The 19,902-nt window shown below is 56.5% G+C and overlaps 2 protein-coding genes and 1 long non-coding RNA gene across 5 annotated transcripts; 2 read left to right on the forward strand and 1 right to left on the reverse strand.

The window, feature by feature from the left end:
• The first annotated feature begins 225 nt into the window (after window positions 1-225).
• Window positions 226-3,900, forward strand: CHKB (choline kinase beta). Of its 2 annotated transcripts, none has more exons than XM_072596400.1 (11): window positions 226-594; window positions 747-855; window positions 1,286-1,399; window positions 1,583-1,716; window positions 1,803-1,898; window positions 2,183-2,241; window positions 2,318-2,393; window positions 2,600-2,708; window positions 3,065-3,168; window positions 3,260-3,341; window positions 3,473-3,900. In XM_072596400.1, the coding sequence occupies exons 1-11, from the start codon at window positions 419-421 to the stop codon at window positions 3,581-3,583; spliced, it is 1,170 nt and encodes a 389-aa protein (XP_072452501.1). In that variant the 5' UTR covers window positions 226-418; the 3' UTR covers window positions 3,584-3,900. The 2 variants fall into 2 exon arrangements, with proteins under 2 accessions (XP_072452501.1, XP_072452503.1); XM_072596402.1 differs by having other exon boundaries at window positions 228-594; window positions 3,491-3,900.
• Window positions 3,901-5,120: 1,220 nt separating this feature from the next.
• Window positions 5,121-19,490, forward strand: CPT1B (carnitine palmitoyltransferase 1B). 2 transcript variants are annotated; one of them, XM_072596398.1, is made up of 20 exons: window positions 5,121-5,232; window positions 5,585-5,653; window positions 6,664-6,823; window positions 7,062-7,201; window positions 7,642-7,819; window positions 8,022-8,123; window positions 8,264-8,401; window positions 8,901-8,978; window positions 14,319-14,426; window positions 14,527-14,611; window positions 15,609-15,804; window positions 16,280-16,465; window positions 16,658-16,763; window positions 16,841-16,957; window positions 17,250-17,414; window positions 17,520-17,654; window positions 17,738-17,890; window positions 17,993-18,106; window positions 18,668-18,760; window positions 18,917-19,490. In XM_072596398.1, the coding sequence occupies exons 3-20, from the start codon at window positions 6,683-6,685 to the stop codon at window positions 19,004-19,006; spliced, it is 2,325 nt and encodes a 774-aa protein (XP_072452499.1). In that variant the 5' UTR covers window positions 5,121-5,232; window positions 5,585-5,653; window positions 6,664-6,682; the 3' UTR covers window positions 19,007-19,490. The 2 variants fall into 2 exon arrangements, with proteins under 2 accessions (XP_072452499.1, XP_072452500.1); XM_072596399.1 differs by lacking the exon at window positions 5,585-5,653.
• On the reverse strand, window positions 16,640-19,896 carry LOC140496543 (uncharacterized). Its single transcript, XR_011964289.1, has 2 exons — window positions 19,496-19,896; window positions 16,640-18,792 (listed from the first exon to the last, which is right to left on the reverse strand). It is a non-coding gene; the product is annotated as an uncharacterized lncRNA (long non-coding RNA).
• Between the last annotated feature and the right edge of the window lie 6 nt (window positions 19,897-19,902).

Consider the following 19,902-nt stretch of genomic DNA (forward strand, 5'->3'; position numbering starts at 1 on the left):
TAGGGGGGAGATTGGCACCCCCTTTCTTCTGCACAAAGAGCTAAGGGGGCGCTTGGCACAGGGGGCTCGAGGCAGAGCTGGGGGGCGGAGCTGGGGGTGACTTCGGCAGACCCCCCAGCTCCTCCGCCCCTGAGCAGCGGCGCGCGAATGGCGGGGCCACAGGCAGAGGGCGGCCAGCGGACTGGCGGCACGGCTCGTGGGGGTCCTCGCGGCGGCCGTGGGAAGCGGCTCTAACGGACTGGTCCAAGGCCGCCGGCGGCCCTGCGGAGGGAGTGGCCGGCAGGACCTGCGGCGGCAGAGGCAGGAGCAGGGGGCGGGGCCTAGAGGGGAGGGGCCGAGCGGGCGGCGTGGCCTATCAGGAGGCGGCACCGAAGGGAGCCGAGCCGGAGCCGAGCGGAACCCGAGCGAGGAGCGGACCATGGCGGCGACAGGAGGCGGGGCCCAGTCCGTGGGGCTCAAGTGGTTCAAGCTCGACCGGGTCCGGTCCTCGATTACCCAGGAGGGCGAGCTCCGCGCCTGGCAGTGGTGCCGAGAGTTCCTGGGCGGCGCCTGGCGCCGAGTGCGGCCCGAGCAGCTGCATCTGACCCGCGTAAGGTGAGAGGGAGGGGGGAGGGGGCGGCAAGGGGAGGAGCCTTGTGGGGGCGGGACCTGTGGGGTCACCAGGGGGTCAGGAGGTGGGACCGAGGGCGGAGGAACCGGCATCTCAGAGCCGCCGTCGGACCCGTCCTCTGTGTCCGTGTCCGCAGCGGGGGTCTCAGTAACCTACTCTTCAGATGCTCCCTCCCGGAGGACATTCCCCTGGTCGGGGACGAGCCCCGGGAAGTGCTGCTGAGAGTCTATGGAGCCATTCTACAGGTGAGCAGGGCCTCGGGGGGCGGGGCCCTCGCCGGGTGGGCGGGGCCTGAGGGTCGGAGGGCTGTGGTCCCGATAGACAAGGCCTGGGGGGCAGCCATCCTGGAGGTGGGGAGGGGCCATGAGCCTGGTGGACCGGGCTGGGAGCGGAAGGGAGTAGGCTAGATGGTCATCCTGGAGATCCTGGGGGTAGCCATCCTGAAGGTGGGCAGTGCCATGGGGCGAGTGGAAGGGGCCATGAGCTGGCTGGGCGGGGCGAGGGGTTGAGGGCGGTGGTGGGCTGGATGGACAGGACCTGGGGGGCAGCCATCCTGGAGGTGGGCAGGGCCACGGGCTAGGTGCGAGGGTCCCCGGAAAGGTGCTGCTGGGTGGGGCTGCCACCCTGGCACAAGGTGTGGGCCTCTATCCCCCTTGTTCGTTCCCCCTCTCCCAGGGAGTGGACTCCCTGGTCCTGGAGAGCGTGATGTTTGCCATTCTGGCGGAACGGCGTCTGGGACCTCAGCTTTACGGGGTCTTCCCCGAAGGGAGGCTGGAGCAATACGTTCCGGTACGGAGCCCCTCCCCTACTGCCCCTCCCTGCCCACCCCAACCCACCCTTAGTCCGCCTTCATTTATTGAACCAACATTTATTAAGTGATTCCATTCTCCCTGGAGCCCCCTCGGCCCCCCCCCACCTCCCCTTCCTGGCCTCTGGCCCAGCTGTCACCCCCTGACCACGTGCTGGATACAGAGCCGGCCGCTTCGGACAGCCGAGCTGAAGGACCCACGGACGTCGGCTGAGATCGCTGTCAAGATGGCCCGGTTCCATCTAATGGAAATGCCCTTCAACAAGGAGCCCCGGTGGCTGTTTGGGACCATGGAGAGGTGAGAGGAGGCCATGGGTGAGGCGGCTGTGGGAGGGAAAGGAACAGGCAGAGCCTGAACCCCCTCTTCCCTTCTTTTGGGCCCAGATATATGAAGCAGATCCGGGAGTTGACGCCTCCCAAGCAGACCAAAGAAAATCTGCTCCAGATGTACCACCTAGAGGAAGAGATGGGCAAGCTGCGGTGGGCACCGGGACCCGAGGCTACCCCACCAACCATATGTGGCAGGGAGAAAGGCTGTGGCCACCTCACACCCTGGCCTTCCCCGGGCTACAACCCCTCCCCTGTCAGTCATCACCATGCCCCACCCCATTCCAAGACAGAGAAACCCTGGGAGGGAGAAGTGACCCCCTCTGGAGGCTCAGTCTGAGAGAGGGAGGGCACTCCACTCTCCCTCATCTCTGCAAAGTTCTGCTGCCCACCCTTGTGCCCCTTCACCTGAGGCAAGGCTTGTCCCTACATTGCAGGAAGCTTTTGGATTCAACTTCTTCCCCCGTGGTTTTCTGTCACAATGACATCCAAGAAGGTACAAGGGGTTGGGGGGGAGGCATAGTCCTGGGCCTGTCCCCCAGCTGACAGGTGGCTCCCTTCCTTCCCTCCAGGGAACATCCTGCTGCTTTCTGACAAGGAACCTAGACTCATGCTCATAGATTTTGAGTACAGCAGCTACAATTACAGGTCCCCCCCAAGCTCTTCTCCTCCTCCTCCCTCTCCTTTCTTCCCCATTCTCCTCTACCCCTCCTCCCTCTTTTCCTTTCCCCTTCTCCCTTCCCCTCCCTCCTCCCCTCATTTTCTCCTTCTATCTCCCCTCTCTTCCCCTCACTCTCCCTTCTCCTCCTCTCCCCTCTGCCCTCCCCTGTACCCACATACTTTCCTCCCCACAGGGGATTTGACATTGGGAACCACTTCTGTGAGTGGATTTATGACTACAGCTATGAGGAGTCTCCCTACTTCCTGATGGAGCCTGGAAACTACCCCAACAGAGAGCAGCAGGTCTGTGGAGGCCTGGAGTCTCTGCCCCAGAGGGGCTGAGGAGGAGCTTGTCTTTGCCTCTCCAAGTTTTCTGGGCCTGTGATGTCATGGGGGTGGGGGGGCTCCATCTGATGCTGCAGCCCAGCACTCAAGTCTCCCTGGAGAGCTGGCTGAATTGACTTGGCCAGGGCCACACAGCCTGAGCAACCTTTTTCAAAACCTTCTGGGCTTGCTCTCACTGTGCCTAGCACATAGTAGGCCCTTCACACATGCTTGTTGGGTTGGATTGGACTGGACTGGATCAGTGTAGACCAGGGACATGAATTGGCAGTGGGCCCTCCCAAAGTCCTCTGATTCATGGGCCCTCCCCATTGTAGCTTCATTTCATCCGAAATTACCTGTCAGTAATCCAGAGGGGCAAGACTCTCTCCCCAGAAGAGCAGACTAAATTGGAAGAGAAGATGCTGGTGGAAGCCAACAGGTGAGGGCCAGGGGCCACCGGGGGGGAGGGAGGGGGACAGTGCTCCAGGCTCTGGAAGGGTAGCCAGGTGACCTAGCTGTACCGTCCCTAGGTTTGCTCTGGCATCCCATTTCTTCTGGGGACTATGGTCCATCCTCCAGGATATCATGTCGACCATTGAGTTTGGTTACCTGGTAAGCTCCTCCATATAGAATTTGGTCCTGGAGCCCTTGTTCTAGGGGTCCAAGGTTGAGACTAGAAGCCTCTTGTCCTGGGGTACCAGCTGGGGAGCTCTCCCCAAGGAATTTTCTCCCTGGTATCTTAGGTGGGCTTTCCTTCCCAGGAATATGCACAATCACGGTTCCAAGTCTACTTCAGTCAGAAGGCGAAGTTGGACTCTGGGGTGATCCCTCCTAACAGCCCTCCACCTCCCTGATCCACTCTTCTGATGGACCCCGGAGTCTAAGAGGCAGGACCGAGATGGGGAGATGGAGTATTTGGAGGGAATCAGAGGCCTGAGCTGGCCCCCATGGTGAGAATGGACCAAAAACCAAAGGATCAGCTGACCTCAGAGCAGTGGGAAACCCCAGCTTCTTGGCACCTAAATGAGAACCATTCCTCCTGCCCTCCCAGGTGGGGAGACACCCATAGGAAGCCGCCCAGCCAGGGCAGCCACTTCTCTACCTTCTGTATCTTCAGACCAATAAAGACTGCCTGCTGCTGGCTTTGCCAGCTGGGTCTCATCTCTCCGTTTTCGATTGTCCCAAATCCTGAGTGATTTTGGAGGGGGCTGTGGACAGCTGTGGGCCCCAGCCAGAGTCAATAGTGTACTCCTGAGAGCCTGAGCACCCTCTTAGTTAAGGCTGCCTGACAGAGAAGGGCTGCTGGGCTGAGGGTGGGGAATCCTGAAGAGCTGAGTACTCTCCTAGCCAGGGCCTGGGGTCCTGGAGCCCTCCCCCTTAGGATCCTAAGAGCCTGGGTGCCCTCCTCAGGCCTGCTGGGGGGAGGGGCTCCACGCTGCGACCTTTCCCCCAGATTGAACTATTTTTAGGTTGGGTGGCAGACCTCACGTGAGACACCCCCACCCCCTAGCCTCCCCAGCCACCTCCAGTCCGGGAGCCCAGGCTTGCTGGACAGCCCCAAGAGGCGCGCGACAGCTTGAGGGGGAGGGAGAGAGGTTACCATCTCCGCCCCTCGATTTTCTCGACCCCAATTTGGGAGTGGTATCAGATTCCCGGTGGGGAGTGGGGCGGGGCTGGAGGCTGCTGCTGAAGGACGGGAGGGCACACGCCAGAACTGCCAGGCCTCTAGCCGGAGTGGACCTCTGCCCCTAGGCCGAGCCGTGAGTACGGGGCAGCCCACATGCCCGCGGTGGTGCCGAGGCTGGGGCGTGGGGGAGGGGGGTCGAAGGGCATTTCTCACCCCGTATAGGCGGCGGCTGCCTGCCCAGGGCACCGAGCAGGGAATGCGCAGGGACTCGGACCGGGTGTGGCGAGCTGGACCAGTGCCGACCTCCGGCCTTCTGTGCACGCTCTGGGACGAGCCCCACGCCACTCGCGTTCTCCGGCCCCGCCGCATGGCTTCCCTGCCCTGTTCCGTTCCCTCCTCCCCAGATTCTTTATGTGGGGCATCCCTCCCCCTTCCCAGGTTCCGCCAGGGGATCAGACCTGACCTGGTTACATAGTGGCCGAGCCATCCCACGTCCCTCCCCGCTCCACGTGCCCCCGGGGGTTCCGGGTTTCCCCAGCTCCTCCTAGCTCTGTGACGCCCCGCCCCTGGTTCCTGGCCTCCCCCCATCGGGCCAGTAGGGGACCGATTGAGGTGGTCCCGCCCTCATGAGTGGCTGGGGCCGTTGTGGTCCCGCCCTCTCGCGTGGGGCAGTGGAACTAGCGAGCAGGGGGCTCGAGGCTCAGCGGCCGTTGGCGGCTCGGGGCTGGCCATGGGGTGGAGGGCGGCCGGCCGGGGCCGGGGCCAGGGCCGGGCAGGCGTCTGAGGGCGGCCCCACAGCCTCTGAGCCGAGCCCAGCACAGCCCAGTCCAGCAAGCCCGGGCCGGCCGGCCGCGGGGGCCGGCATCGAGCTCCGTGGTGAGGGCCGAGACGGGGACAGGGGCAGGGGGTGTCTGGATTGGGGAGACAGCCTGAGGGCCTGGGGTGGGGCCAAGAGTCTTGGGGACCTGAATTGGGGAGGGTTGTCTAAGGGGTGTCAGTATCCCCAAATGGGGAGGGATATCTGAGGCCCTGGCTTGGATCCCAGGAATCATGAATCAGGAACGGGGTTTTCTGATACGTCCTGGATTGGGGAAGGATCTTTGAGGGGAGGGGGAGTCATTAAGCTGTAAAGTTGGAAGTGAGTGTTGGGGGGCAAAGGGGGGCTGCCATCCTTCTTGTAACTCAATATTGGAAAGGCTCAGAGGTTGCAAAAGTGGCTTCATTTCAGTCTCCCAAAGGAATGTTCATTGTGTCTGCTGAGAGCAGGGCTTGGTGCAGTCCTGGGATACAGGGACAGGTATGTCAGGGGCCCTGCCTGCAGCCCCTGAGCACTTGGAAAAGGTGGAGGACCAGTGGTGGAGCAGCTCAGGGAGGCTGAACTGGGGCCCTAGAGCACCAGGGAAGGAAGTTGGCCCTTGGAAGGAGAATGGCAGCAGTGAGAAAGTTCATTCCTGGCACTGGTTGGAAGCATGAGTAAAGGCCAGCTTGCCTGAACCGCAGAGTAGGGAAGGAGGGAAGGAGGTACAGGTGGACTGCAGCTGCAAGGTCTTCTGAATGTCACCTGGACTTTATACTTAGTAGAGTGTGTGGGAGCCATTGAAGATTTTCGAGCAGAGGAAGAGAGAGTGATAGGTTACAAAGATTGCTGTTCCAAGGGTGGAAGGCTGGAGGTGTGGAGAGTGCTCAGGGTGCTAATAGGAGAGCCCAGAACTAGGGCTGATTGTGAGGAAGTACCAGAAGGTGGACAGGATGGATTTAGCAGCTGATTAGATTCAGGGGATGGGATGGGGGGGAGGGGGGGACTCAGTTGGCAGGTTTTGTTCAGTATTAGGCTTGATAGGGACTGGGCTGGCTATTTAAGGAACTCCCTGCTCCACCGATGCAGGCTGACATCTTTTTGGCAATGTAGAAGCAGAAGTTAAGTGACTTGCCCAGGGAATACAGGCTCGGAGGCCAGCTCCCTCTTGTGCCAGTCTGAAGTGAAGGAGCTAGTCAGAAAGAGCGATCAAATGGATGTGAATCTCCCAGGAGAGTTTTGCCTTTGTAGGTTGGTGATGAGATAGACAAGGGCAAGAAAACCCCAGGCCAGTTTTCTGGGGCGCTTTGTTTAAGGAATGGGAGGGAAATGCAGATCCATCAAGGAATGGAAGAGTGGTTAGGGGTCAAAGCTCTAGCGTCCTCAGCAGGACCCGGGGGCTGACCTTGCCCACAGGCCACTATCCCTAGACTTAGTTAGCCACAGGGTACACCAACAGCATTGCTGGCCCCTGCCCCTTAAAGCTAGGCTTGCCTTCATGTCCCCCAAAGGCCATAGCTGCCCCCCAAGATGGCAGAAGCCCACCAGGCCGTGGCCTTCCAGTTCACAGTGACCCCTGATGGGGTCGACTTCCAGCTCAGCCGAGAGGCCCTGAAGCATGTCTACCTGTCTGGCATTAACTCTTGGAAGAAGCGTCTTATCCGCATCAAGGTGGGAATCCAGGCTGGGCCAGGGAGGTGGGCCAGGCTACCCCACATTTCCTCCTCAGCTCCAGGGCCCCCAGAGAAAAGGAGGCAGGGGGGAGGGCACTCTCCACTCTCCTCTTGGCTCCCTTGTCATGACCCTGCCTTCCTTTGCTCGACCCCACACTGGCAGCCTGGGGGCAGCACTCCTGGCTCTCCTGTTCCTTAAGAGCCCCCGGGGCTCTGCCCCGCCCCCATCCCCACAGAATGGCATCCTCAGGGGCGTGTATCCTGGCAGCCCCACCAGCTGGCTGGTTGTTGTCATGGCGACAATGGGTTCCTCCTACTGCAATGTGGACATTTCCATGGGGATGATCTGCTGCATCCGGAAATATATCCCAGAGGGGTGAGGAGGCCAAGCCAGGGCCTGGGGCTGGACTTGGGTGGGGCCCTGGGCATTGGGCAGGGAGATGGAGCAGCTGTTGGGCATTGAAGAGAGCCTGAGTTCTGGCACCAGACCCCGCCACTGCTCCTTACTATCTGGGTCACTTCACACCCTGGGCCTCAGTTTCCTCCTCTGTTAAATGAGGAAGTTGACCTGCTGAGAGCCCTCTGTCCCTAGATTTATGAGCCTGCATCACTATCTAGAAGACTGGTCTCTTGGGACACCTGGGAATCTTAGTCTGGAACTCTGGGTGCCCTGTGGATCACATTAGCTCTTGTTGGCTTGGGGAGGAGGGAGGATGGATGAGACCCATTCTTGGCTCATGCCAGAGATGGGGACAGCCTGGGGAGAAGGCCAGAGTTGGCACTGTGTCCCAGCTCCTTTTTCCAATCCCTGGACAGATGCAGCCATTACCTGACCCTGCAGACCCGAACGCTCATCAGTGTGGGCATCTTCTCCACCGGAGTCTGGGTGACTGGCATCTTCCTTTTTCGCCAGACCCTGAAAATGCTGCTCTCCTACCATGGCTGGATGTTTGAGTTGCACGGCCAGACTAGCCGGATCACCAAGATCTGGGCTGTGAGCAGGGCCTGGGCTGGGCTGGGGCTGGGGAACAGGGTGGGGGGCAGAGCAGAACGGGAAAGAATGGCCAGGGGTGGGGTCACCCAGAGAACCTTAGGCCCTTGGCCTCCATCGCTCCTAACCCATTTGGTTCCACTCTTGGCCTGGAATCCAGAGGACTGGGGACTCCCCAACCCCATGATTCTCTCGTAACCTTCAGATTTGTGTCCGGCTCCTGTCCAATCGCCGACCTATGCTCTACAGCTTCCAGACTTCTCTGCCCAAGTTGCCAGTGCCCAAAGTGGCAGCCACAGTGAAGAGGGTGAGGGGCCCAGACAAGGTGCTGAGGTTTGGGGGAAGGGGCAGGTGGTTGGAGGGTGGGCCAGTGCCTCCTGCCCCTGCCCAGGCTTGGCAGGGTGACAGAACCCAACTCTGATGACAGCATGGGGTGTGGGGGGGTAGTACCTAGAATCTGTGAGGCCCTTGTTAGACGATGAGGAGTATTATCGAATGGAAGTGCTGGCTAAAGATTTCCAAGAGAAGACTGCTCCTCGCCTCCAGAAATACCTGGTGCTCAAGTCCTGGTGGGCAACCAACTACGTGAGTGCTCCCTCTCCTCGTCTCCCTGCTCCCCAGCCCACTTCCCTCTGTTCCAATCCCCAGGAGCCCCCTCCTCCCACCAGCACTGAGTTCTCCCTCTCTTCCCCACCTGACTCTGACCTCCCCACCTGGCTCTGACCTCTCTACCTGACTCTTACCTCCCCACCTGACTCTGACCTCCCCACCTGGCTCTGGCCTTCTCATCTGATTTTGACCTCCCCACCTGATTCTGAGCTCTCCACCTGACTCTGACAGAGGTCCCACCTCCTCCCCACCTAGCTCTGGCCTTCCCACCTGGCTCTGACCTCCCCACCTGGCTCTGACAGAGGTCCCACCTCCCCACTCTCCTCCCCACCTGATTGACCTCCTCACTTGGCTCTGACCTCCCCACCTGGCTCTGACCTCCTCACTTGGCTCTGGCCTCCCCACCTGGCTCTGGCCTTCCTACCTCCTTCCTTCCTCCCACCGGCTCTGACCTCCCTCTCCCCCTTCCCTGTAGGTGAGTGACTGGTGGGAGGAGTACGTCTACCTTCGAGGCCGGAACCCCATCATGGTGAATAGCAACTACTATGTCATGGTAAGAGTTCTGGCCTCTTGGAGACTCTGGGGTCACAGGGCAGGGGCTGTCCACAGCTTGACTGGCTCTGATCTGCTCTCCACAGCGTGATCTGGGGTCCACCCCAAGCCACAGTCAGGCTATGCTGGTCAGTTGCATGGAGGTGGAAACAAGCCTTGGAATCCCAGCAGGGCCACCCTGGGAAGCGTATGCTAGCCATGTCCACAGAGCAGGCAGGAGACTCCTTGGGGAGGAGCCGGGAGATACTGGGGGAGAGCCTTGAGACCGAGGGCCAAGGTCAGGCTTCAAAGGGAGGTGAGACACCAAGGGTCAGAAGTGTGACCTTTGGCAGTGTCTTCTGTTCTTTTGCATTCTGCCTTAGTCTAAACTTTGTGCACCTTGAGTATTGTAAGAGGTTCCAGTTGGTCTCCTGGTCTCCAGTGAATCCAGGAGAACTCCACTGCCCAGTCAATCCTCCCCAAACCCAAACCTGCCCAAGAATCTATGGGGCTCTTACTATGGGGTGCTTACTGGATAAAGTCGAAGCTATTGATCCTGGCATTCAAAGCCCTTTACCAACCCTTCCTCCTCCTCCTCCTCCTCAACACGCCTTAGCTACAGCCAGGCTGGGTCATTGACCACATGTCCTGCCTCTCTCCTGAAATGCCCTCCAAACCCTTCTGTGCCTTCCATAGCCATCCTTCAAGGACCAAGTCCAGTTATCCTTTCTCAAACTTACAGGTTATATTAGTCGGGTGAGCACTGGGTGATCTGCCGTGGCAGTCTGGCCCACTGATCTAGGGTGTGGCCTTGTTACTCCTCAAAGACTGGAAGGTTCCCAAGGAACTCAGCTGAGTTGGCTCTGGTTTAGCCACACAGCCCCTCTGTGGCTGGGAAATCTCTTTATCTCTAGAGCCTCTGGGTTGCCGCCCTGTGAGTTTGTACTAGAATGGAGAAGGAAATTTGTCAACTTCTTTCAGTTGGATTCATCCAACAAGTGCCAAGGGCCTACCAAGTGCTGGGCCCTGTCTTCAAGGAGCCAGTGGACAAGCTAGCCACAGATGATGATGGGGCTGTCCTTATTCAGTCATCTCGGTGACCCCATTAGGGGTCTTCTTGGCAAAGATACCAGAGTGGTTTGCCATGCTTTTCTCTTCAGTCATCTCAGTGACCCCATTAGGGGTCTTCTTGGCAAAGATACCAGAGTGGTTTGCCATGCTTTTCTCTTCAGTCATCTCGGTGACCCCATTAGGGGTCTTCTTGGCAAAGATACCAGAGTGGTTTGCCATGCTTTTCTCTTCAGTCATCTCAGTGACCCCATTAGGGGTCTTCTTGGCAAAGATACCAGAGTGGTTTGCTGTGCTCTTCTCCAGCTCATCTTACAGATGAGGAAATGGAGACAAACAGGGTTAAATGACTTGCCCAGGGTCACGCAGCTAGTAAGTGTCTGAGGCTGGATTTGAACTCAGGACTTCAGGCCTGGCTCTGTGCAGTATGGTACCACCTAGCAGCTCCTAAGTACAAGAGCTAGCATTTATATAGCATGTTAGTGCAAAGCACTTGACATATATCTGACTTGATCCTCAAGTAACTCTGGAAATCAGGGAGCTGTTATCTCCATTTTACCGATGAGGAGACTGAGACAGAGGTTAAGTGCCTTACCCAGGGTCGCACAGCTAGTGTCTGAAGCCAACACTTCCTGACAACCAAGTTCGGCACTTTCCACTCTGCCACCTAAACCTGTCTAAAATATTTAAATAACCTTTTAATTATTTAAATTGCTTAAATAATAACATTATTTCATCAGGGTTTCACCACAGCCATGTGAGATACATGTTAGTATTTTTATCACCATTTTACAGTAGAAGAAACTGAAGCTGTGAGAGGTTAAGTCCAGGGCTAAGAAGTGTAAGAGACAGATTCTGAACCTGAGTCTTCCTGACTCCAGATGGAGCACTCCAACCACTCCACAGTAATAGAGCAAAGGAGAGGTGAATGCAGCCAGAGTGCTCTAAGTCCTTTGATGGGGGCATGATCAAGGGAAGATGACTGAGCCAAGGACTCCGAGGCATGGGAAGCCAGTAGCACCATAGCATGGCGGGGTAGGAGAGGCCAAGGCAAGGTCCAAGAGCAGATGCTAGGTCAGCTGGGCTGGTGGACTTCAGACATGATTAAGGGAGCCCCAAGGCTGCCAGTGTTGGCTGCAAGTGGCTTGGGGAGGGCCTTGATTGTCAAGCTATAGGATATGTATTTAGGGGCCATTGGAGGCCTCAATTATCTGCTGTGCACATAGTAAGCATTTAACGTGTTCTCATTCTCTCATTACCAGTAGATATGGGGCCTTCTGAGGCTTCGGCAGTGTGGATTGTGGGATGCTGTGAACACTTAGGAGTTGTAGGCATGGCAGAGGAAAAGAGGCTGAGCTGACCCTCTCCCTACCCTTGACAACTTTGTTGACTGAGCAAAGGAGCAGGAGAATGTCTCATGGCGGGGCCAGAGCTGCAGTTTCTCTGCTTCACTCTGGTCATGGGATTGGTCTCTTGGGGTTATGGATTTGGATGGCTAAGGTTGAAAGGGCCTGGGGCTACACCAGAGTTCCGCTGGGAGGCTGGCAGCCTGCTGCCGTAGAATGAACTCTTAATTTGGAGTCAGAGAACCTGGGTTCAAATGCCACTTTAACCTGACCTTCACCTGAGGTCCCTTCCAGCCTAAGTGCTTTCATCCTTGCTTTTGGAACCTGAAGCACTGAGAGACCAAAGGTGCTGCCAGCAGAGATGTTGACATTGGGAGGTGTGCCAAGAATCCATTTTGGAAGCTTTCCCTCCTTCCCTCCTGTACCCTTGAAACTCCTGTCCCTCCTCAGATCATGGGGACGGTCCTATACCTAAGCACCTGACCAATGAGAGAAAACAGAGAGGAGGTGAATTTAAAAGGAAGAAACAGAGATGGATGCAGGGGGAGCCAGGAAGACAGATGGTGCTAGACATGGCCTGGAGGGAGGAAAGGAGGGGTTCAGTGAGCTTTGGAGGAGGAGACGAGAGGGAATGGTATGTGGCTCAGGCCAAGAGGGAACTGAGGGAAGGGCACTCATTGAAAGGCTTTCTGGAGAGCACATTGTACCTTTGGAACAGTATGTGAAAGAAGCAAAGGGCTGCCAGGATCAGGGTCAAGAACAAAATCTACTCTTCCCCTCACCAGGCTGCAACTAGTCAAATCAGTTCTCGTGGTACACCTGCTGCATGCCAAGACAAAAAGTAAAACTTGAGTCCCTCTCTTCAGACAGCTTCCTTTCTAAGGGGGAAAATGCCATCCACTGTCCTTGACTCTTGGATCAAATTCTTCCACCCCTGCAGCACATCTCCTGCTAGCTTCTTGGCTGCATTTGCTCCTGTGGGCCCTCTCCTCATGGATGTTCTCTTCCATTTGGGCCTTCTTGACACTTCTCTCTCTTGGTTCTCTGACTGCTCCCTCTCAGTCTTCTTTACTGGTTCAACCCTCAGACCATGTCCCCATACAGTGGGCATCACCCAGAATCCTGTGCTAAGCCCTGTAATATGCTTTCTACACCGTGCAGTCAATTGTTTCCTTGGGCTTTATTATCATCTGTCTCCCAGATCTCTAAATCCACTCAGGTCTCTCTGGGCTTCAAGCACCAGTTACCTGTGTAACACCTCAAACTCAAATGTCCACAAGAGATCATTCTTATTTCCATCTCCACAAAGACACTGAATTTTGGGTGTCCCAGGTTAGTCACCTTGACATTCTTCCAGACTCTTCCCTTTGCTTCACCCCGCATGGCTGACCAGCAGCCATATCTCAGCCCTTCTGCCTTCACAACGTCAGATGCTTTCTCACCACTCCCAGAGTTCCTGCCTCTTACTGAGATTAAAGCAACAGTATATTTGTTGTCTCTGCCTCAAGTCTCCTTTCTCCAGGTCATCTGTGTGGGCCAAGGTGACCTTCCTTAAGCACGTATCTGACCACATCACCCAATTCAGTCAGTGGCCTCCAGGCACCGCCTCTTGCTGCTAGAATCAAGTAGAAACTCCCCTGCCTGGCCCCAGCCTGTCCTTCCAACCACATTGGACGTGGCTTTCCTTCCTGAAGTATGTGATCTAACCATACTGACCTCGTTCCTGTTCCTCGAACCTGACGCTCTGGAGACCTGTGTCTGGACCACCTCAGCATCTGACAGGCCCTCTCTTCTTTGAAGACGAGACCCCATCCTCTGCATGATGCCTTTCCTGGTCCCCGCAGCCGGTAGCAGTCTCCATCCTAATCTCCCTCATATTCAGAAACCTTGTGTTTCTCTGTACTTCTCAGTATAGTTAGGCTGTATGTACTTATCTGGGCACTAGTGGTCTCCTCACCCTTTGGGAGGAGGGATTGTTTTCATCCTCTGTACAGGTCCTGGTACCTAGGTGATGGTTAGTAAGTGCCTGTTGATCGATTTATGTCTCCATATAAATATAGACATGATAGATGTGAGATGAAGGTGATTTGGGGAAGGGAAGGCTCAGTTTGAAGGAAAGCAGAAGCAAAAATAAGGCGAAGTGACCTAACCCTACCCCTAAATTCGAACACCAGGGAAGGGGCACAGACAGGGCAGAACAGATGACTGTTGGCTGAAGCAGCAAACAGCTGACTGATGCAGTAAGCAGCTAGGAGCCACTGTAGATTCTTGAGGATGGGAATGACATGATGAAATGAGTGTTGAATGAAGGTTATTCTTGTAGGGACTGGTAGGGTGGATCAGGAGAGCAATGATAGAAAATTTGGCAGGAATGAACTAGCTCCAACTTTTCTCAACACTTAGTTTGCACTTTCTCTGCAAGATAACCTATTTATGTAATATAAGATATTGTAAGATTATATATTTATAGCCCTTTGGGCTTGTCTCTGGTCCCTTGAGTCAACGATGGGCAGCCTTAAGATAGGAACCATCACTGATGTATACTCTGTATTCCTGCAGTTAGCACAAGTGAGACTGAAGTTAGAGCCAGAAGAGACCTTGGAGATCATCTGATCAAGCTCCTTGTTTTTCCAGAGGAGTAAACTGAAGCCTAAAGAGGGGGAGGGTCTAAGTAGCCAACTTGAACAGATTTGAACCCAGTCCTTCCAGCCGTAGACCCTTTGGGGATTCTCCTCCTCTCTGCCACACTGAATTGAAGGCTGCCTAGCACAGTAACACTAGGGACGGAGAAAAAGGAGACATTTGGACAGCCGTTTCCAAGGAAGGATGTACAGGACTAGGGATAGACTAGGACCCCATGGCCATGGGTTCTGGCCTGAGGGACATGCAGGGGCTTCCCTAATCCCAGTCCTGTGGCCCCATCGTTCCTACTCCTCCTCCCTCCCCAGGATTTTATACTGACCCAGCACACCAACATTCAGGCAGCTCGACTGGGCAACGTGGTTCACGCCATGATCATGTATCGGCGAAAGCTGGACCGCGAGGAGATCAAGCCTGTGAGTGTGGCCCCAAGGGCCTGACCTGGGGAGGGCCGCAGGCCAGTGGGCATGTCGACAGGCTCCTGATGGCTGCCTCTCTCCTGGGCCTGTCCCATAGGTGATGGCTCTCGGTATTGTGCCCATGTGTTCGTATCAGATGGAGAGGATGTTCAACACCATTCGAATCCCTGGCAAAGATTCAGGTACCCAGCGATGGCTTCCTTGCTGCTGCAGGTCAAGGATCCAAGTGCCCCCTTTCAGCCCAAGCAGCTTTGGATCCCTTGGCCTCTGGGGGGCAGGGCACTCTCCAAGCCTGGCCAGAAACCTGGAGGCCTAGGTTCCTGTCAGGTGCCAGATCCAGAATACCCACACTGTGGCAAAATTCAGGTCTGGGGGGTGGGAAAGGCAGGAATGAATGAATGAATGAATGAATGAATGAATGAATGAATGAATGAATGAATGAATGAGGGAGATGAGCATTAAGCACTTCTAAGTTTGGGGCACACAAACACAATCAAGGTAGGCTCTCCCCTCAGGAAACTTACATTATAATGGGGAAAAGTGACTAGGAACAGACAGCAGGGGGTGCTAGAGCATCAAGGCCCATTTAAGGGTCAGGGATAGGTAGGGAAGGGATCAGAGGATTGCCTCAGAACCAGCCAGTGTAGACTTTGATGGCCTTAGCTTGGCAGGAAAGAAAGCTATGGACACAGAGAAGAGCCAGCCTGCCCTGTGGTGGGGGTGGGGGTGGGGAGTAAGCAAGGGCTTTGAATGCTAGGTTGGGAAGCCAAGGTCTGAGGAGCCATGATGAGTGGTGGGATCCCTGTTGTAGACAGGACAGTGGGAGGGATGTGGCTTGGTGTGGGAGAGATGGGAGAGGGCAGTGAGATTGGCTTGCTTGCTTGCAATGGGCTTGAGTCCTTCAGCAGTCTCTGTGGGGGCTGGCTTGGTCTCAGGTCACAGGCACTCATACAGAGTAGACTGCTCTATGAATGACTGTGATGTGGCAGGGAAGGTGGGCTAACCCTGCAGGATGGAGAATTCTCCCCAGGGAGCAGTCTAGACCCATTGTATCCCTTCCTGTCCTCCACTGTCCAGGCTTCAATCCTCCATTCTTGCAGGCAGCTGGCAGCTTGCCCCATCCTGGTACAGTGATGCTCCCTTCCCTGCTCTTATAACCTCTGGCTTCCCTACCCCCAGATGTGTTACAACACCACCTCGACAGCAGGCATGTGGCTGTCTACCACAAAGGCCGCTTCTATAAGGTCTGGCTCTACCAGGGCTCCCAGCTGCTCAAGCCTCGGGATTTGGAGATGCAGTTCCAGAGGATCCTGGATGATACTTGTCCCTCCCTGCCTGGCGAGGAGAAGTTAGCAGCCCTCACAGCTGGGGGCAGGTACTGGAGCTGGGGAGGGAAGCCCTCAACCAGCTCCGATGTTTGAGGAGAGGTTGGGCCTTAAATAACATGACAGGATAGGCCACCCTGGAGACTCGTGGTGGGGGGAAGAAGGGTGTACTGGAAAGGGGGGCAACAGGAAGCTGGGCCCAAAGTCACGGGGTTGGGAGGAGTCCCCCAGGCTTATCTGAAGATGATGCCTCTCCCAGCTATAATTGCCTGGGGGAGTCCTGGGGGGAGCCCATTTGGAGGGGGCCCTCCTTGTCCCCCCACTTCCATGCAGCCCAGTGGTGGGAAGGTGGGAGGGTACTTGAACTCACCTCCTTGATGAGTGATCCTAGACAAGTCACTTCCAAGTCCCTTCCAGGGAAGAAGGGATTGAACTCGGCCTGTGAGAAACCATTCAGCTCTGAAGTGGGTGCCCCAAGGGAGCCGGGGGGCCCCATATCCAACCTGATGCTTCCACGGTCCCCAGGGTGCCATGGGCTGAGGCGCGGCAGACCTACTTCAGCACAGGAAAGAATAAGGCCTCCTTGGAGGCCATCGAGAAGGCGGCCTTCTTTGTGGCCTTGGATGAGGAGGCCCACGGCTACGACCCTGAGAACGAGGCCAGCCTCAGCCTCTATGGGAAGGCTCTGCTGCATGGCAACTGCTGTAACAGGTGCTGCCCCCTCCTTCTCCCCTACCCCTCCTCTCCTTCCTTATCTCCCCCCCCAATTGCCTGCTTACAGCCCCCCATCCTCCCTTCCCTCTCCCTCCTCCCACAATTGCCTGCTCTGGACCACCCTGGCTTCTAGCCCCTTCCCTGCCACTCAGCCCATCCCCTTCTCTCCTGTTCCTGTCTGACACCCAGATGGTTCGATAAGTCCTTCACCCTCATTGCTTTCAAGAATGGTAAGCTGGGCCTCAATACTGAGCACGCCTGGGCAGACGCTCCTATTGTTGGGCACCTTTGGGAGGTAAGGAGGCCCAGGTCTGGGGAGGTGATGGAGAGGGAGTGTTCCAGCTCTGTTTCTCAGACCATCCCCTTCTGCAGTTTGTGTTAGCCACAGACGCCTTCCATCTGGACTACACTGACTCTGGCCACTGCCAGGGCAAGCCTAACCATGCCCTGGCGCCACCTCAGAGGCTGCAGTGGGAAATCCCTGAGGAGGTAGATGGGAAGGGGGGGAGGGCTCTGGAGGTCTGTGATCAACCCCCCTGCTCAGCAACATTCCCACTGGTCAGGGAATTGGGGCCCTCTGGCCAGGATGGAAGCTGGGGGCTTCCCAGGGGCTCAGCCCTGGCCACCACTTAGCTCTTCTCATTTCATTTCCATGAGGAAGCAGCGGGTGGGGGCCAGACACCCCTCCTTCACTCCCTGCCCTAGCCTTCTCTGAGGCTGGGACCACATGATGGTGGTGGGCTGACTGGGGGCTCAGCTCTTGCCTCGGTTTACTGCACAGTGCCAGAAGATCATCGAGAGCTCCTACCAGGTGGCCAAGGCTCTGGCTGATGACGTGGAATTGTACTGCTTCCAATTCCTGCCCTTTGGCAAGGGTCTCATTAAGAAGTGCCGCTCAAGTCCGGATGCCTTTGTGCAGATCGCCCTGCAGCTGGCCCATTTCCGGGTAAAAGCCCTGCCTGTCTCCCCAGCAGTTGTGTGGGTGAATCAGTGGGGGTGGGGGCTGGTCACTGCCTGAGCTGGGGTGCCCCAACACTTACCCTCACTCCAGGACAAAGGCAAGTTCTGCCTGACCTACGAGGCCTCAATGACACGGATGTTTCGGGATGGCAGGACAGAAACTGTGCGATCCTGCACCGCTGAAGCCACAGCCTTTGTCCGGGCCATGATGGACCCTGGTTACATGGTGAGTGCCCACCTGGGCAGAGGCTGGGGGTCAGGGCCTCCCCAGAGGTCTAACTGACCCCTTGCTCCCATGCCTCCCTGCAGAAGCCAGACCTTCAGGATCTCTTCCGCAAAGCCGCCGAAAAGCACCAAAACATGTACCGCCTGGCAATGACCGGAGCTGGCATTGACCGACACCTCTTCTGCCTGTATGTAGTCTCCAAGTACCTGGGCCTCCACTCCCCTTTCCTGGCCCAGGTGAGTAACCGTTGGGAAGCTTTGCTGGCAAGGGGCCTTGAAGCTTACAGCTTCTCCCCTCCCATGCTTCCCACCTTCACCTGCCCCTTCCCTTTGCCTCAGGTCCTCTCAGAGCCCTGGCGACTCTCCACCAGCCAGACTGCCCAGTTCCAAATCCGCATGTTTGACCCAGAGAAGTATCCCAACCACCTGGCAGCTGGAGGGGGCTTTGGCCCAGTGAGTGACCCACAAGGCACTGGGGTGAGGGGGGGATCTGTGCTCAGTGGCAGGTAGCCAATCCCAGAAGGATGCAAGGCCCTCCATGCTTCAAAATGTTGGTCTCTAAGCACTGTCCTGCCAACAATGCCATCCTCTCCCCTTCCCAGCCTGAAACATTCACTCTCCATCAGTTTGGGGCTTAGACATGAAGTCCGGGGGCACTGCCTGCAGAAGGCTCCTCTTAAAGTGTGTGGCATCACCTGAGCAGGGAGGGGGAAGAAAGCCTGTTTCTCTTCCATTAATGTTGTCAGACTAGCTAGCTCCCTCCTTGGAAACAGGATGGGGGATATTGTTTGGGGCATCTCTGCTGGTGGGGACAGCTTGAGGACCCTGGCTCCTGGGGTGGCAGTGGAGTCAGGGTGTGACTGGCTTTGTATCCATTGAATGCTGGGGCCAACCTGCAGGCATGGAATGCGCTCAAGTACTGACCTGGCTGGTCTCCTGAGCAGAGGCCAGGCAGGGGCCAGGCTGATTTTCAGTCCACAGATTTCTCACCTCCATCCCCCTTGGTGCATCCAGGTAGCTGATGATGGGTACGGGGTTTCTTATATGATTGCTGGTGAAAACACCATCTTCTTCCACGTCTCCAGTAAATTCTCAAGTTCAGAAACAGTGAGTTCAGTGCTAAGTCTGGAAGCTGGCACCTGGGGTGGGGGTTAGGGGATGGGTGCGAGGGGCCCTATGGGCCCTAAAGAGTGGGGGGCCTACATATAGGCTTTGGGGAGCCTGGGACCAGCCTAGCAGTGACAGGGAGCTCTGCCCCTACAGAATGCCCAGCGCTTTGGGAAACATATCCACCAAGCCCTCGTTGACATCGCTGCTCTTTTTGAACTCCCTGCCCCTAAGCTAGAGAGCTGAGACTGGAGAAAGTTGCCAGCTGCCCTTCCCTTGGCCCCTGTCCCCAGTGGCAGGAAAGGAGGGGCCCGTGGCCAGCTCCTGGGGAAAGGTGGGCGGCTGGAGCACGGGCACGCCTCGGAGAGCAAGGCCCCTTCGTCCTCCTGGCCAGATGCTGTCCCCTGACAATAAGGCACAGGAAGCGGGGGTGGTGGGAGTGGGAACAGAATTTGTATTTTTTTCAGTAGATGTTAATAAAAATAAGGCTCTTTGTGGAATTCTGTCCTAACCATTAGGTAACAGACTTTGGTTTCTGTATTGTGTGTGGGCTGAGTACCTTGCGGGGGCCAGCCCCTGTGGGACTAGAGTGGGGTATGGATGATGGGACTAAGATGAGGAGACTGAGGGGGCTCGTAGCCCATCCCTGGATTGGTCCCCAGGATTGAGTGTATGCTGGGGTGCTCATGCCCATGGTTACACTTTCAATAAAAACTCATGTTATAGAACACTCACCTGTCTGCCTCCTTGTCTTCATGCTCAACCAGTCTCTCCCAAACCAAGGCCAGGGACCATGGACAGCCCTCCCCTGGCCCGGGGCCCAGAGGTAGGACCATTGAGGTCCTCTGTTCTTATATTCAGAAAGGGTCCAGTCCTCCACTGTCCTGTGGATCCCATGAGTAAAAGAGCCTTGGAGGCAAAGGACTCTGTTCTGCTCATGCTCTCCCTCATCTTCTCTCAGAGGACAGATAGGTCTTTCTGGGCTGCTTTGACATGGGCCAAGGGCCCAAAGCTTAGCATTAACTGAGAGGGCTTACAAGTCTGTGTGTGACGGTGACCCAGACAGAACACCCTGGAGCTGAAGTCTATTGGCCTTCATCCACAGAGAGGCTGGAAGAGGGGGGGAGGGGCGGAACTAAGGC

Source organism: Notamacropus eugenii, chromosome 3 (genome assembly GCF_028372415.1).
Source record: "Notamacropus eugenii isolate mMacEug1 chromosome 3, mMacEug1.pri_v2, whole genome shotgun sequence".
Lineage (NCBI taxonomy): Eukaryota > Metazoa > Chordata > Mammalia > Diprotodontia > Macropodidae > Notamacropus > Notamacropus eugenii.

What these genes read in the sequence shown, in the direction of transcription:
- CPT1B (XM_072596398.1), top strand. Translation starts at nt 6,683, where the DNA reads ATGGCAGAAGCCCACCAGGCCGTGGCCTTCCAGTTCACAGTGACCCCT. An exon ending in ATAGCAACTACTATGTCATG is followed by an intron (nt 8,979 to 14,318) that starts GTAAGAGTTCTG and finishes CTCCCTCCCCAG; the next exon opens with GATTTTATACTGACCCAGCA. An exon ending in TGCAGCTGGCCCATTTCCGG is followed by an intron (nt 17,415 to 17,519) that starts GTAAAAGCCCTG and finishes CCCTCACTCCAG; the next exon opens with GACAAAGGCAAGTTCTGCCT.
- CHKB (XM_072596400.1), top strand. Translation starts at nt 419, where the DNA reads ATGGCGGCGACAGGAGGCGGGGCCCAGTCCGTGGGGCTCAAGTGGTTC. An exon ending in GAAGAGATGGGCAAGCTGCG is followed by an intron (nt 1,899 to 2,182) that starts GTGGGCACCGGG and finishes CCTACATTGCAG; the next exon opens with GAAGCTTTTGGATTCAACTT. An exon ending in ATGCTGGTGGAAGCCAACAG is followed by an intron (nt 3,169 to 3,259) that starts GTGAGGGCCAGG and finishes TACCGTCCCTAG; the next exon opens with GTTTGCTCTGGCATCCCATT.